General features: G+C 47.9%; 1 protein-coding gene across 1 annotated transcript in view; it reads right to left on the bottom strand.

Moving 5' to 3' along the window:
* Positions 1–15562, bottom strand: part of CATSPERD (cation channel sperm associated auxiliary subunit delta) — a 40729-nt gene that overhangs the window by 25116 nt on the left and 51 nt on the right. The window contains exons 2-9 of the mRNA XM_067033325.1: positions 15136–15203; positions 14989–15043; positions 13489–13565; positions 11814–11886; positions 10776–10890; positions 6260–6327; positions 4690–4803; positions 3374–3457 (exon numbers count right to left, since the gene is read on the bottom strand). Coding sequence (XP_066889426.1) covers positions 3374–3457; positions 4690–4803; positions 6260–6327; positions 10776–10890; positions 11814–11886; positions 13489–13565; positions 14989–15043; positions 15136–15203 — 654 coding nt within the window. The remainder of the gene's footprint in view (positions 1–3373; positions 3458–4689; positions 4804–6259; positions 6328–10775; positions 10891–11813; positions 11887–13488; positions 13566–14988; positions 15044–15135; positions 15204–15562) is intronic.

Raw genomic sequence — 15562 nt, forward strand, 5'->3', positions numbered from 1 at the left:
GGTGGCTGCTCTACACCCCACAGCAGCTGGGATGGGCCCTCACGACAAAGGACACCCCGCAGTGCTGAGAGCCCGGCTGCCTCTCTCTCCTCCTGCTCTGCCACGCCCTCATTGGTGCCCTTGTACCTGATTATTCAAGCTGATTTCCCAGAGCTGGTTTCCAGATTCTTTTTTTTTCTTTCTTTCTTTTTTTTTTTTTTTTTTGGCCATGCCCTATGGCTTACAGGATCTTAACTCCACGATCAGGGATGAAACCCGGCCCTGGCAGTGAAAGCACAGAGTCCTAACCACTGTACCGCCAGGGAATTCTGCAACCGCCACCCTCCCCCCCAATTCTTTTCCTAACAGCCTTTTGTGTCTTGTGACCCTCTAAGGGCTGGCTGGCTCTTAAGTAAAGTCTAAATTACTCTTCGTGGTTCTCAAAGTTCTCTCTCATCTGCTCTTTTTTCAATTAAAGTATAGTTGATTTACAGTGTTGCAATAGTTTCTGGTGTATAGCAAAGTGATTCAGTTTTATATAAATTCTTTTTCAGATTCTTTTCATTTTTTGTGTGTGTGTGTGTGGTACACGGGCCTCTCACTGTTGTGGCCTCTCCCGTTGCGGAGCGCAGGCTCCGGACGCGCAGGCTCAGTGGCCACGGCTCACGGGCCCAGCTGCTCCGCGGCATGTGGGATCTTCCCGGACCGGGGCACGAACCTGCGTCCCCTGCATCGGCAGGCGGACTCTCAACCACTGCGCCACCAGGGAAGCCCCAGATTCTTTTCTATCATCTGTTCTTTACAGAAGACCTCTGACAGCATTACACAAGGATGGAATTTAAAAAACCCAACACTGGGGCCTCCCTGATGGTGCAGTGGTTAGGAACCCGCCTGCCAATGCAGGGGACGCTGGTTCGAGCCCTGGTCTGGGAAGATCCCACGTGCCGCGGAGCAACTAAGCCCATGCGCCACAACTACTGAGCTGCGAGCCACAACTACTGAAGCCTGCCTGCGTGCCTGGAGCCCGTGCTCCTCAACAAGAGAAGCCACTACAATGAGAAGGTCGCGCACCGCAACGAAGAGCAGCTCCGCTCTCTTCAACTAGAGAAAACCTGTGTGCATCAACGAACACCCAACGTAGCCAAAAATAAATAAATAGAATAAATTTATATATAAAAAATAAACCAACGCTGACACTGGTTCATAAGTGAGTCCCACCGAGACACCGGCATCCGTTTTTCCAGAAGATGCACCGTGGCGGAGGGAGAGATTTTCCGCAGGATGGCTTGCCGAGTGCCTCCGAGTTTGCAGCAGGTGTACTTGGTTTGCAGGATCCTAGTTCCCCGACCAGGGATCGAACACGTGGCCCCTGCAGTGAAACTGCCGAGTCCTAACCACTAGACCCCAGGGAGTTCCCTGGGTTGCTTTTCTAAGTGCCTCCTGGGGCGAGGAGAGAAGCTTAGTGGTCCGGGCGAGAGCAGCGGACTGTGCACGGGTTGCTGACTTTGACTCGCCCCGCCCCCACTGCGGCCGCAGGGGCCAGGCCCACCCATCCTCACTGTGCCCTAAGGGACCGTGAATGTGAGTCCGCAGGCGCCAGCCCACGCCTGCTCGGCGATGGACTGGCTGCCTGCCGGTGCCTGGGGCCTGAGACGCCTCTCAGCTGAGCTGCCAGGGGTCGGAGTAGCCGATTAAGACAATGAGCCAAACAAACACGAGCGTGCATTCCGCTTTTAATTGCTCAGTGCGGCGGGGTAACAGCCTAGGCCAGAGAAAACGCCAAGGGCCCCTGTCCGTCCCTCCCCAACGGAACCGCGGAGGGTCCCCTGGGTCAGCGCAGGGGTGGGGTTCATTTCCCTTTGTGGGGAACCCCAATCAAAAGGCGCCCGCAGGGACTTCCCTGACGGTCCAGTGGTTAGGAATCCGTGCTTCTACTGCAGGGGGCGCAGTTCGATCCCTGGTCTGGTTGGGGAACTAAGATCTCGCATGCCGCTTGGTGTGGCCAAAGAAACAAAAACAAACAAACAACCAAAAAATCCCCAAAACACCCAGGGCCTCGACCTCGGGAGGTGGAAGGGCCAGGAGCGGAAAAGTACGGAGTCAAGAGATCCGGGAAGTGGCTCCAGGCTTCCCCTTCTGAAGACCAAGCCTGAGCTGGGAATGCAGAGATGCGCAGAGCCTGCCCGCGCATCGTGCCCCAGGTGTGGAGTGGGGAGGGCAGCTCCCCCAACCCCCGCCCCCATGCCCTCCAGCTAAAGCCTTGTGACTGCTTGTGGTCAGGCCTGGGAAACCATGCACAGGTTGTAACCAGAGCCGGACTCCTCGGCCACCTCTACATTCTTGGGATTTCCAGAGTCTGGGAGTGTCTCATTCACCAGGCGCCCTGGCAGTGCCTGCTCATGAGGGGACTCTGGATGGGGGGGCTGGGCCCCCCGTGTGATTAGAGGGCGGGGCTTTCAGCCACCAGGTAGCAGCTCAGCCTCTGGGAGCTTCCTGATTGTGGGTCTTCCCCCAAACTTAGGAGTAGCTCACCTCGCTTACTAATTTTGCAACACAAGGGTACTGACTGTACTTTAATCTTTGCCTGACTTGATAGTTCTTCCTCAAATGCACTTTGCACGGACTGATTCCTCTTCTTAGTCTTATCCTAAATGATACCTGTGAAGTCACGGTTTTCACAAAGTCCCGATTTTCTGAATCCACGTGAAAATAATTGTTAACAAAAGGGGTGACATGAGGCATTTAAAATGGTCTTGGGTGCCACCAGTGACACGTGCACCACACCTTGTATTTTATCCCTTAGTGCCCAGCACCTCCTAGACCCTACTTAAATATTGCTGAGTGCGTGCCTGAATGAGCTAATGAATGGGGGGGGGAGAGAGGGATGGTGGGTGTGTGGGTGGGTGGAAGGGTATATGGATGAATAGGTAGCTGGATGGATGAATGGGAGAGTGGATGGATGGAGGGATAAGCAGGTTGATGGATGGGTGGATGGATGGATGGATAAGTAGGTTGATGGATGGATGAGTAGGTGGGTAGATAGGTGGATGGATAAATAGATAAGGAATGATGGATGGATAGATGGGTGGGTGGATGGGTGGGTAGGTGGGTTGGTGGATGGATGGGTGGGTAGGTGGGTGGGTAGGTGGGTTGGTGGGTGGATGGGTGGGTGGATTCATGAATAAGTAGGTTAATGGATGGACGGACGGATGGACGGATATGTGGATGGATGAGTAGGCGGGTCAATGAGTGGGGGATGGACACACGGATGGACAGGTGAATGAAAAGTTAGATGGATTTCAGACATGAAAATCTAAGTGTGTGAGTTTTGACAAAAACCTGGCTTGGGGTAAGGGTCACGGAAGTGGTTCTTCCCAGTCCAAAAGGTACTTACCTTCCGTTGGTCAACAAGAAGCAGCCCAACCTGTGAGAGGGAGTAAAAGTAGAAGATCCCGCCCAAGGACCCGACTAGTTCTGCCTACGAAACAAACAAAATATAAGTAAGTCATAAACATGTGCTTAATTCTAAATTTAACTCTAGATTATCCAGTAAGCTAAAAGGAAGAAACATCTTTTTTTTTTTTTCTTTCTTTTTTTTTTAAACAACATTGTGGTCTATTTCCCCTCTGTAAAAATGTAGCACGTAGGGCAGCGCTTTGAATGAAGTCGGCTTTGCCTGGGCTGATAGAGGAGGCCGTGTGACCCACCCTGCGAGGTGCCTGCCTAGCTCCCTCACTCCTACCTAGGTTCCTCATTCCTCATCTTTGGCTGGTCAGCAAAGTGCCCACGAGCAGGCAAGTTGGAGCGTGAGGCCAAGGACCCCAACCTAGGGACAGGGGGACAGATTGCCATGGCAACCCAGCTGGCTCCCTCCAGACACCTTTCAGGTAAGAGAGAAAGACCGCCATCTTATTTCAGCCTCTGTTATTTGGTTGTGTGTGTGTGTGTGTGTGTGTGTGTCGGGGTGGGGAGTATTTCTGTTATATACAGCGTCCTCCCCCAATTCGTAGGTTGAAACCCTAACCCCATGTCTTAGTCTGTTAGGGCTGCTATAACAAAATACCATAGACTGGGAGGCTTATAACAACAGTGCCCTCCTTTATAAGGGTACTAATCTCATTCATAAGGGCTCCACGCTCATGACCTAAGCACCTCCCAAAGGCCCCCATCTCCTAATACATCACATCAGGCATTAGGATTTCAACATATGAATTTCAGGGGGACACGGACGTTCAGACCATAGCACCTCCAAAATGATGGTATTTGGAGGTATGGTCTTTGGGTAGCAATTAAGTTTACTAAGCCCTAATCCAGGATAACCTCATCTTAACTAATTACATCTACAAAAATCCTATTTCCAAGGAAGGTGACATTCAGAGGTTTCAGGGTGGACATGAATTTTGGGGGGACACATGTATCAACCCAGTCCAGTTCTCTCATCTGTAAAATGGGGATGCTGGTGGTACCTGCTGTCGCAATCCATGTGCAGCGTTTACTATGGCACCAGCTTTTTCCATGAACCGTGCTGTCTCCTTTCCTAACTTCCTAATCTCCCTAGCCAGCTGCTCTGACCTGAAATTCTTCCCTACCCTCCCATCCGGCTGGACTCGTCCAGAGAGAAAAGTCCTTGCTCGTCACGGACAGCCAATTACTCCTATCCCACAGGACACATTTTTCTGTTTGTTCATTTCCTTACCAAATTGAACATACCTGTCCTTCCTGGGAATACTTCTGAAATCTGTATCCCCGGGTATTTGAGTAATAGATGTTGGCCTGAGATATCTGATCTCCATGCAAATAAGCAAAAACTGAGTTACTTATATCCTGGAAGAACACACACATAAAACAGTCTCTTTAAAAGGAGATAGAAGGTGGTGGGGGCGGCTGGGGAGAAGTTCTTTAAACACATAAATCAGTTCTGGAGGTCTAATGCATAGCATACTGATCACAGACAACAATACCGTATTAGAAACTTCAAAGTTCCTAAGAAACTAGATCTTGTTTCCACAGCAGAAAAGCAACGATAATTCGGTGACGTGACAGGATGGTAATCGTACTGCAACATGTAAATGTAGCAAATGAACACACTGTACACCTTAAATTTACACAGTGTGGTAGGTCAGTTACATCTCAATTTAAAAAGCAGGGAGGACAGATGCCAGTGATTACATGCCTGGGCGTTTATCCCAGAGAAATGAAAACTTATGTCCACACAAAAACCTGTACGTGAACATTTATAGTGGCTTTATTTGCACCAGCCCCACAATGGAAACAACCCGATTCTGGTACACCCGCCACTGTGGAAAAGAACAGACGAGACATACACACGACAAATCGATGAGTCTCCTGAGAATTTTGCTGAGAAAAGCTAGTCCCCAAAGGTTTCATATTGAATGACCCCGTTTATACAACGTTCTTGATATGATAAAATTAGAGAGATGGAGAACACGTTAGTGGTTGCCAGGGGTTAGGGCAGGGCACAGAGAGGTATGGAGAGTTTTGGGGCCAGGAAACAGTTCAGTGGTTTTTTTTTTTTTTTTTTATGGTACGCGGGCCTCTCACTGTTGTGGCCTCTCCTGTTGCGCGGAGCACAGGCTCCGGACGCGCAGGCTCAGCGGCCACGGCTCACGGGCCCAGCCGCTCCGCGGCATGTGGGATCTTCCCAGACCGGGGCAAGAACCCGCGTCCCCTGCATCGGCAGGCGGATTCTCAACCACTGCGCCACCAGGGAAGCCCCAGTTCAGTGTTTTGATGGCAATAGCGGTTCTCTGACTTCAGGCAGTTGTATCCATGTCAATTTCCTGTTTGTATCACTATAGTTACTGTAAGGTGTCACCGCTGGGGGAAACTGGGTGAGGGATACATGGGACTCTGTATTATTTTTTCAACCTCCTGTACATCTATAATGATTTCAAAATAACAGGTTTTAAAAAAAGAAGATAGATGGATATATTCAGTGTGTCAGCCAGATGATCGGAGGAGCTCCAGAGCCCTCCCACGGGCTCTCAGTCCTCTTCTGAACTCGGGGAGATAGCATGGCCTGAGTCCTGAGTATCACTGTCCCAGCCCTCAAGGCTTACACTGTCTTTTTTTTTTTTGGCTGCACTGCATGGCACGCGGGATCTTAGTTCCCTGACCAGGGATCAAACCCGTGCCCCGTGCAGTGGAAGCATGGAGTCCTAACCGCTGGACCGCCAGGGAAGTCCCTACACTGTCTTTGTTTCCATGCATAATTAGCTCACAGCAGAGTGAAAAATGACATACAACACACGGTACTCACCATGCAAAAGGAATTTCCACTGTAACAACAGTTGTCACCAGAAATATGTGAAACAGGGTGTTCTACACCTGAAGGGAAAAGGGAATTGAAATGCTCTCTGAGTACCCTGAATGTTCAGAGAGGTCAGAGCAGGGCTTCTCACCCTCCACACTGACATCTGGGGCCAGATTTTTCTCAATTGAAGGGGCTCCTGGGCACTGTAGGATGTTTTGCAGCATCCCTGCTTCTACTGACTTATTTAACTTATTAAATTAGTTATATAATGATTTATTTAACCAGTGGAACTCTACTCCAGTCTTTTTTTTTCTTAAGGTTTTCTTAAGCTTTAGATCACAAAGCATCCTTTTTTTTTAATTAAAAAATTTTTTTTTATTTATGGCATGTAGGATCTTAGTTCCTGACCAGGGATTGAACCCGTGGCCCCTGCAGTGAAAGCACAGAGTCTTTTTTTTTTTTTTCCAAATAGAATTTATTCATTTGGGCTCTGCCGGGTCTTAGTTGCGGCATGAGGGATCTTAGTTGTGGCATGTAAACTCTCAGTTGCAGCATATGAACTCTTTTAGTTGTGGCATGCGTGTGGGCTCTAGTTCCCCGACCGGGATTGAACCTGGGCTCCCTGCATTGGGAGCTTGGAGTCTTACCCACTGGACCGCCAGGGAAGTCCTTCTCCTCTAGTCTTGACAACCAAAAATGTCTTCAGACGTTGCCAAGTGTCATCTGGCGGGTGAGGGGCATAATTGTCCCTGGTTAAGAACCACTGGTTTGGGGTCTTCCTTGGTGGTGCAGTGGTTAGGAATCTGCCTGACAATGCAGGGGACACGGGTTCGATCCCTGGTCCAGAAAGATCCCACCTGCCGCAGAGCAACTAAGCCCGTGCGCCACAACTACTGAACCTGTGCTCTAGAGCCCGTGCTCCGCAACAAGAGAAGCCACCGCAATGAGAAGCCCACGCACTGCAATGAAGAGTAGCCCCCGCTCGCTGCAACTAGAGAAAGTCCGTGCACAGCAACGAAGACCCAATGCAGCCAAAAATAAATAATAAATAAATAAAATTTTTAAAGAGAGAGAGAGAGAAAAGATAAAACTTAAAAAAAAAAAAAAGAGCCCACAAGCCATGCAGAGCGGGGGGAAAATATATTAAAAAAAAAAAAACCCACTGGTTTGGCAGAAACTCTTTTAGGACTCTGCCAAAATTTCAGGAAGGGTGCCCTTCGCTTAGCAAGGCATTCTTTGATTCTGTTTTAAAAGGAGAAGCTTCTGCTCCAAAGAAAATACACACGTGGCCAACAAGCACATGAAAAGATGCTCAACATCACTAATCATTAGGGAAATGCAAAGCAAAACCACAGTGAGATACTGTCCCCCACCCATTAGGCTGGCTACTATGCCAGAAACGGAAAACAAGCTTCAGTGACAATGTAAAAAAATTGGAACCCTTAATGCACTGGTGGTGGGAATGTAACATGGTTCAGTCAGTGTGGAAAACAGTGTGGAGGTTCCTCACAAAATGGAAAATATGATCCAGCAATTCCACTTCTGGCTACACACCCACCAAAAATCAACAGCAGGGACTCAAGGAGACATCTGTATACACATGTTCAAACTGGCATTATTCACAATAGCTAAAACATGGAAGCAGCCGAGCGTCCACTGACAGATAAATGGATAAGAAAATGTGGTCCATTCATACAACAGAATACTATTCAGCATTAAAAAGGAAGGAAATTCTTTTTTATTCTTTTTTTTTTTTTTTTTTTTGCGGTACGTGGGCCTGTCACTGTTGTGGCCTCTTCCGTTGCGGAGCACAGGCTCCGAACGCACAGGCTCAGCGGCCATGGCTCACAGGCCCAGCCGCTCCGCGGCATGTGGGATCTTCCCGGACCGGGGCACGAACCCGTGTCCCCTGCATCGGCAGGCGGACTCTCAACCACTGCGCCACCAGGGAAGCCCGGAAATTCTTTTTTATATATAAATTTATTTATTTTATTTTATTTATTTTTGGCTGCATTGGTTGCTGCGCGCGGGCTTTCTCTAGTTGCGGCGGGCAGGGGCTACTCTTCGTTGCGGTGTGTGGGCTTCTCATTGCGGTGGCTTCTCTTGTTGCAGAGCACGGGCTCTAGAGCGCAGGCTCAGTAGTTGTGGCGCGTGGGCTCAGTTGCTCCACGGCATGTGGGATCTTCCCGGATCAGGGATGGAACCCATGTCCCCTGCATTGGCAGGCAGATTCCTAACCACTGAGCCATCAGGGAAGCCCCCAAAAGGAAGGAAATTCTGACACACGTTACAACATGGATGAACCTTGAGGACATTATGCTCAGTGCAGTATGACCCCAATACTGTATGGTACCACTCATCTGAGGTGCCTAGAGGAGACACATTCATAGAGACAAAGTAGAACTGTGGGTGCAGGGCTGGGGAGGAGGATGGGGAGTTAGCTGTTGGGATGCTATTAAACAAATTGATGGGGAGAAGAGGAAGGACAGAGAGTAGACTGACTTAACGTTACAAGGAGCCCTGATGGTTCCCTCATAAGTTAAAGATAGAGTTTCCGTCTGACCCAGCAATTCCACTCCTAGGTATCTACCCAAGAGAATTGAAAACATGTATCCACACAAAAACTTGTACACAGATGTTCACAGCGGCACTATTCACCATGGCCAAAAGGGGGAAACGACCTCAATGTCCACCAGATGATGAACGGATACACAGAAGTGGTCAATCCATACAATGGAGTATTACTCAGCCATAAGAAGGAATGACCTCCTAACACATACTACAACATGGGTGAACCTCAGAAACATGATGCTCAGTGAGAGAACCCAGGTGACAAGGGCCACATGTTGTGTGATCCCATTTATATGAAACATCCAGGACAGGCAAATCCACAAAGATGGAGAGCGGGTGAGTGGTTGCCAGGGGCTGGGGGAGGGGGAGGGGGAGGGGGAGTGACCGTGAAGGGGGACGGGGTTTCTTTTGGGGGGGATGAAAATGTTCTGGTACTCAACAGTGGTGACTTTTGCACAACATTGTGGATGTACTAAACGCCATTGCACTGTACACCTTAAAATGGTTAAAATGGTGAATTGTATGTGGATTGTATGCCCCTCCCCACTCCCCGAAAGGGAAAAGAGCCTTGAATTGTGAGAGAGAAAAGGATTGAACTGGAAGATCAGGAGGGGCACTGGGCGAGGACTGGGGCGTGAAGGAAAAGCCCACCAACATGGGTGAATTTTGGAGGAAGAGAGAGGAAGGTGGAGAGGAGGGAGGGATTTTAGGCAGTGTAGCTGTGGGTGGGGAGATCTGTAAAGAGTAGGTCAGCTGATGTTTTGGAGGCAGATGCGTGTTTGGGTTGGATATGACCAGTTGATGAGATGGTTATAAGACCGCTGGCCGCCCCGGGACTTCCCTTGTGGTCCAGCAGTTAAGACTCTGCGCTCCCAATGCAGGGGGCTGGGGTTTGATCCCTGGTCAGAGAACTAGATCCTGCATTGCAACTAAGAGTCCATGTGCCGCAACTAAAAGATCCTGAATGTCAAACTGAAACCTGGCTCAGTCAAATAAATAAATGAATATTTAAAAAAAAAAACACAACAAAAAAACAACTGGCTCCCAGGCAGCCCAGCTTTACTTGGGTTACCCATTCTCTGTGGCCTATTCATGCTGTGTTTACCACGATCCTCGATGGAACCACTCAGTCCCCACCCTGTGGGATGGGGGTTCAGGCCAATTTTTATTGAATTTTAAAGGACAATGTAGGGAATTCCCTGGTGGTCCAGTGGTTAGGACTCAATGCTTTCACTGCCGGGGCCCAGGTTCAATCCCTGCTTGGGGAATTAAGATCCTGCAAGCCACTTGGTGCAGCAGAGAAAAAAACCAAAACAGACGATGTAATGTCCAGGGGCTGGGACTTCCCTGGTGGTCCAGTGGCTAAGACTCCATGCTCCCAATGCAGGGGGCCCAGGTTCGATCCCTGGTCAGGGAACTAGATCCCACATGCCACAACTAAGAGCCCACATGCTGCAACTAAGAGTTCGCATGCCGCAACTAAAAGATCCTGCATGCCAGAAACTAAAGATCCCACTCGCCTCAATGAAGATCCCATGCGCGGCAACAAAGACCCCACGTGCTGCAACTAAGACCTGACGCAGCCAAATAAATAAGTAAATTTTTTTTTTTTTTTTTTTTTTTTTTTTTTTGCGGTATGCGGGCCTCTCACTGTCGTGGCCTCTCCCGTTGCGGAGCACAGGCTCCAGACGCGCAGGCTCAGCGGCCATGGCTCACGAGCCCAGCCGCTCCGCGGCACGTGGGATCTTCCCGGACCGGGGCACGAACCCGTGTCCCCTGCATCTGCAGGCGGACTCTCAACCACTGCGCCACCGGGGAAGCCCAATAAGTAAATATTTTTAAAAAATGTCCAGGGGCTGACATGCAAGTAGTTGCATCGTCTGTACCTCTGAGCCTTTTCTCTGATGTTGGTCAAATGCAAACAAGATTAAAAAATACAAAATACACATACCTGTAGATGCATTCCAGGAATTGGCTTCATAATCATAAACATAGACTTTTTGATTCACTACTAACAGCAACACTGAACCAGCAAAATGTGCTGATGTTACTTCTGGTATGCCAGCCTAAGAATAATGACATATATGATATCAGTATGTACATCTCTTCGGACATCGATTCAGAAAGCAGTACTTCTAGACACGCATCCATGGAACATTCATTCCAGCAAGAGTTCTTTGGGTCCTAGATATTGGCAACTATGTATCTTGGGGATTAGCTGAAAGCAAAACTGGGAGGTCGAAAGTGGTGTTTGGTGCCCTCAGATAGCTAAATTCGCTCCCTCTCCTTCTCCTGTGTCAAAACCTTCTCTGAGGATAGGCACTTCCCCGGCGGTCCACTGGCAAAGACTCCACGCTCCCAATGCAGGGGGCCTGGGTTCGATCCCTGGTCGGGGAACTAGATCCTGCATGCCACAACTAAGAAATCTGCATGCCACAACGAAGATCCCAAGTGCTGCAACTAAGACCCAGCACAGCCTACATAAATAAATATTTTTTAAAAATCTTCTCTGAGGATAAAGGCTACAGCACAGATGACGAATGATAAGCATAACTGATAAATGTGTCACTTATGAGAGAAACTGGTATTTTAGCAGATGGCGGAACCTTCTGGAGCATAGGTACTAACTGTCAAATTTCTCAAGATAGTTCCTGAGAGGGTGCAGGTTTTTCTGTTTTGGTTGAGGTCCATTTGGGGAGGCCCTGAAATCAGTGTATGTAATCTATCACACAACCAATTATAAGGAGCTCTTGCAAGAATTCTGGTTCTTTTTTCAGGGGGAAGAAAAGCACCTGTTTTGGTAGTAATGGCAGAATAGAATCAAGCCTTCTTTTGGCTTAGAAATTGCTCTCAATGTCTTTAAGAGGTACATCGTAAAATAAGCCCCCAAACTAACAAAAACAGACTGGCGTGGTGTTTTCTGAACTATATCTAACCCTAAGTATTACTTATTTCAAGCATCCCTCAGATCGTTCAGCAAAATAATTACCTGCATTGACGTAGGGATGGAAAATGGAAGGAGACTACTCTCAAAGCTGTTCTTCGTGAGAAAAACTTGTCTTCTGAAATAAACAATAAAAGGGTTCAATTAGGACAATTTCACACAAGAAAGGAAAAAAGACAACGGCAGGCATTCTAAAAATGTTCTATTCTGGGCTTCCCTGGTGGCGCAGTGGTTGGGAATCCGCCTGCCGATGCAGGAGACACGGGTTCGTGCCCTGGTCCGGGAAGATCCCACATGCCGCGGAGCAACTAAGCCCGTGAGCCATGGCCGCTGGGCCTGCGCGTCCGGAGCCTGTGCTCCACAGCGGGAGAGGCCACAACAGTGAGAGGCCCGCATACCGCAAAAAAAATAAAATAAAAAAATATAAAAATGTTCTATTCAAATGAAATTCTTTTCTTAACAAGGAACCATTTTGCCTCTATCTATCTATCTATCATCTATTTATTTATTTATTTTTGATGTTGGGGGTAGGAGTTTATTAATTAATTATTGCTGTGTTGGGTCTTCGTTTCTGTGCCAGGGCTTTCTCCAGTTATGGCAAGCGGGGGCCACTCTTCATCGTGGTGCGCGGGCCTCTCACTGTCGCGGCCTCTCTTGTTGCGGAGCACAGGCTCCAGACGCGCAGGCTCAGTAGTTGTGGCTCACGGGCCCAGTTGCTCCGCGGCACGTCGGATCCTCCCAGACCAGGGCTCGAACCCGTTTCCCCTGCATTAGCAGGCAGATTCTCAACCACTGCACCACCAGGGAAGCCCCGATCATCTATTTTTGTGTGAGTAATCCTCTATAGCCTGGATATTTGACTTCTTGAAATAACATTATTTGAAAAGTGTGACCATGTCAAAAATAAAATTATATAAAATGTACATTAAGTGACAGCTTGTTTTGCTCAGGGCTAACTTCAGTTTTGTCCTTTATCTCATTCTGATTCCACTAAAGTAAAGGCTTTCAGACCAGGAATGTGTATGTAAAAAAGAAACAGTATGTTCCCTTATGCAGGGAACTTTTAAGAAGCAAAAGGCCATCCATGAACATGGTATATTGCTTCCTTATCCAGATCTCCTTCTCTCACCCCCTCCAGAAGAATTTTATGGTTTGATGCAGATGGGAGTTACTGAGTTAATTCCTATGTATTTTAAAGTTTGGGGGACTTCCTTGGTGGTCCAGTGGTTAAGAATCCATCTTGCAGTGCAGGGACACTGGTTTGATCCCTGGTCGGGAACTAAGATCCCACCTGCTGTGGGGAAACTAAGCCTACGTGCCCCAACTCGAGAGCCCACATGCCCCAACTCGAGAGCCCATGTGCCACAACTAGAGAGAAGCCTGCACACCACAATGAAGAGCCCGTGTGCCACAACTAAGACCTGACGCAGCCAAAAAGTAAATAAATAGATATTTAAAAATAAAGTTTTTGTTGCTACTGTGAATGGCACCATTCATAACTGCCTTATGTCAAGCATCTGTGACAAGCTACACGTAATTATTTTAGCTACTTGTGTGTCTCTTCACCTCTCTTTCCCTAACTCTATCCCAGCTGTGGACTCCCTGTAGGCAAGCATCTAGCAACACAGGACAGAACCGTCTCTTTTAATGTTTTTGGAATCGAAGAATGAGGGCAAATGTAATGTTTTAATAATAATTTTAAAAAGTAGCGGTATCTTACCCTAGATACAGGGCTATGTTTTTCTTGCAAGGATGCTTCATCAAGCGACTTGTCCCAGATGAAAAATACAGGTGGTCCTAGAGAGAGAGTCACAAAATCTTAATCCTATCAATGCTAATAAACACCTGATGAAAACAGTTTCCTAACGTGCAACACTAAAAATGTAAAGGTGAAATCTGAATTAGGCAGGTGGACGGCATCTATGTCATCTTCCTCTTTTTTAAAAAATAATTACTTAGGGCTTCCCTGGTGGCGCAGTGGTTGAGAATCCGCCTGCTGATGCAGGGGTCACGGGTTCGTGCCCTGGTCCGGGAAGATCCCACATGCCGCGGAGCAACTAAGCCCATGAGCCATGGCCACTGGGCCTGCGCGTCCGGAGCCTGTGCTCCACAACGGGAGAGGCCACAGCAGTGAGAGGCCCGCATACCGCAAAAAAAAAAAAAAAAAAAAAATTACTTAATTAATTTTATTTTTGGCTGCATTGGGTCTTTGTTCCTGCGTGCAGGCTTTCTCTAGTTGTGGTGAGCGGGGGCTACTCTTCATTTCAGTGAATGAGCTTCTCATTGCCGTGGCTTTTCTTGTGGAGCACCAGCTCCAGGCACACCGGCTTCAGTAGTTGTGGCACGCGGGCTCAGTAGCTGTGTCTCGTGGGCTCTAGAGCGCAGGCTCAGTAGTTGTTGGCGCATGGGCTTGTTGCTCCACAGCATGGGGGATCTTCCTGGACCAGACTGCCTTGGCAGGCAGATTCTTAACCACTGTACCACCAGGGAAGCCCATTTTCCTCTTTTGATATTATCCTCTGGTTCTGTCAGAGGTCAGCAATGGGGGAAGCTGGGTGAGAGGGACCTGGGACATCTCGGCACTGTTTTGCAGCGTGCTGTGAATCTATAATTATGTCAAAATAAAAAGTTTAAAAAGACTCACAGGATAATGATTCATATCACATCCCCTCTGTGTATATGTTACTTATTTACAGATTACTTATTATTTGAGAGGCCAGAGGCCAAAAAAAAAAAAAAGTTAGAAACCAGTCACTTGATTATTTAGCAATGCTGACACCACTTCTGAAATAACACAATGTCAATAGGGAAAACATTTGAGCTGACAAAATATTTTTTTCTTCATGCCTTTTAGGCACATGCAGGTGAAAGGAAGTTTCCTGCTGCACTGTGTCACGTAAACAAAGTAAGTTTGCTTCCTATGCCACTCTGCATTTAAAAAGTCCTATCGGATAGAACGCTGGATAAAAAATCAGGTGATCTGAGTTCTAAACCTAGCTGCAACTCTTGTCTTTGTTCAGGCTACTTGACTTCTCTCAATTAGCTTTTTAGTGACATGCGAAAGGTTAATGCCTATTTCAAAAGGCAATGGTAAGGATTAGAAGAAGTAATGTTCTATGCCGGACACAACGCTGGCACCCAAGAAATACTAGGAAATATTAGTTCTGATCCAGCGATTAGATAAAAGTGAAGAATGAATGTTAATCGTGGAGCCACATACCCCTTGACTTTGCTCTCTGACGTGAAACAACTTTCCTGTCCTCACCGTACGAATACTAGAGGTAAGAGATAAGAAAACATCTGTCAATGTTTGTGAAACAGTCGGCATGACTCCTACCAGGTTGCCTCTGGGTTAACGGTGCAGTACCTGTTCTTGAAGCTTTTAGGGTTATGGGAGCCCCTGCAAAATCTGATGAAACAGTGGACCCTCCTCTCCTAGAAACAGACATATGTACATGCAAAAATGGAGATGTGGTTCCTGAGAGCTCATTAAGGCTCATTTGCAGACCCCAGATTAGGCAAATGAAGAGTGCCTACTGCCAGATTTTGTTTTTTGTCTGCGGGGTGGGGAGGTGTTGGTGGCTGGGAGAATGTCACTCCAGTTTACAGCAGGTTTCAATCTTGGATGTGAGTCAGAAGCACCTGGTGTGTGTGTGTGGGGTGCCTGATAGACTGTAGATTTTTGGGCCACACTGATGAGTCTTTGGTTCAGCAGATCCAGGGAACTGCAGTTCTAACAAATTCCCGGGTAACGCTGGTGCTGGTGGTCCAGGCCCACTCTGAGAACCAGTGCG

This window comes from Kogia breviceps, chromosome 4, assembly GCF_026419965.1.
Source record: "Kogia breviceps isolate mKogBre1 chromosome 4, mKogBre1 haplotype 1, whole genome shotgun sequence".
Taxonomy (NCBI): domain Eukaryota; kingdom Metazoa; phylum Chordata; class Mammalia; order Artiodactyla; family Physeteridae; genus Kogia; species Kogia breviceps.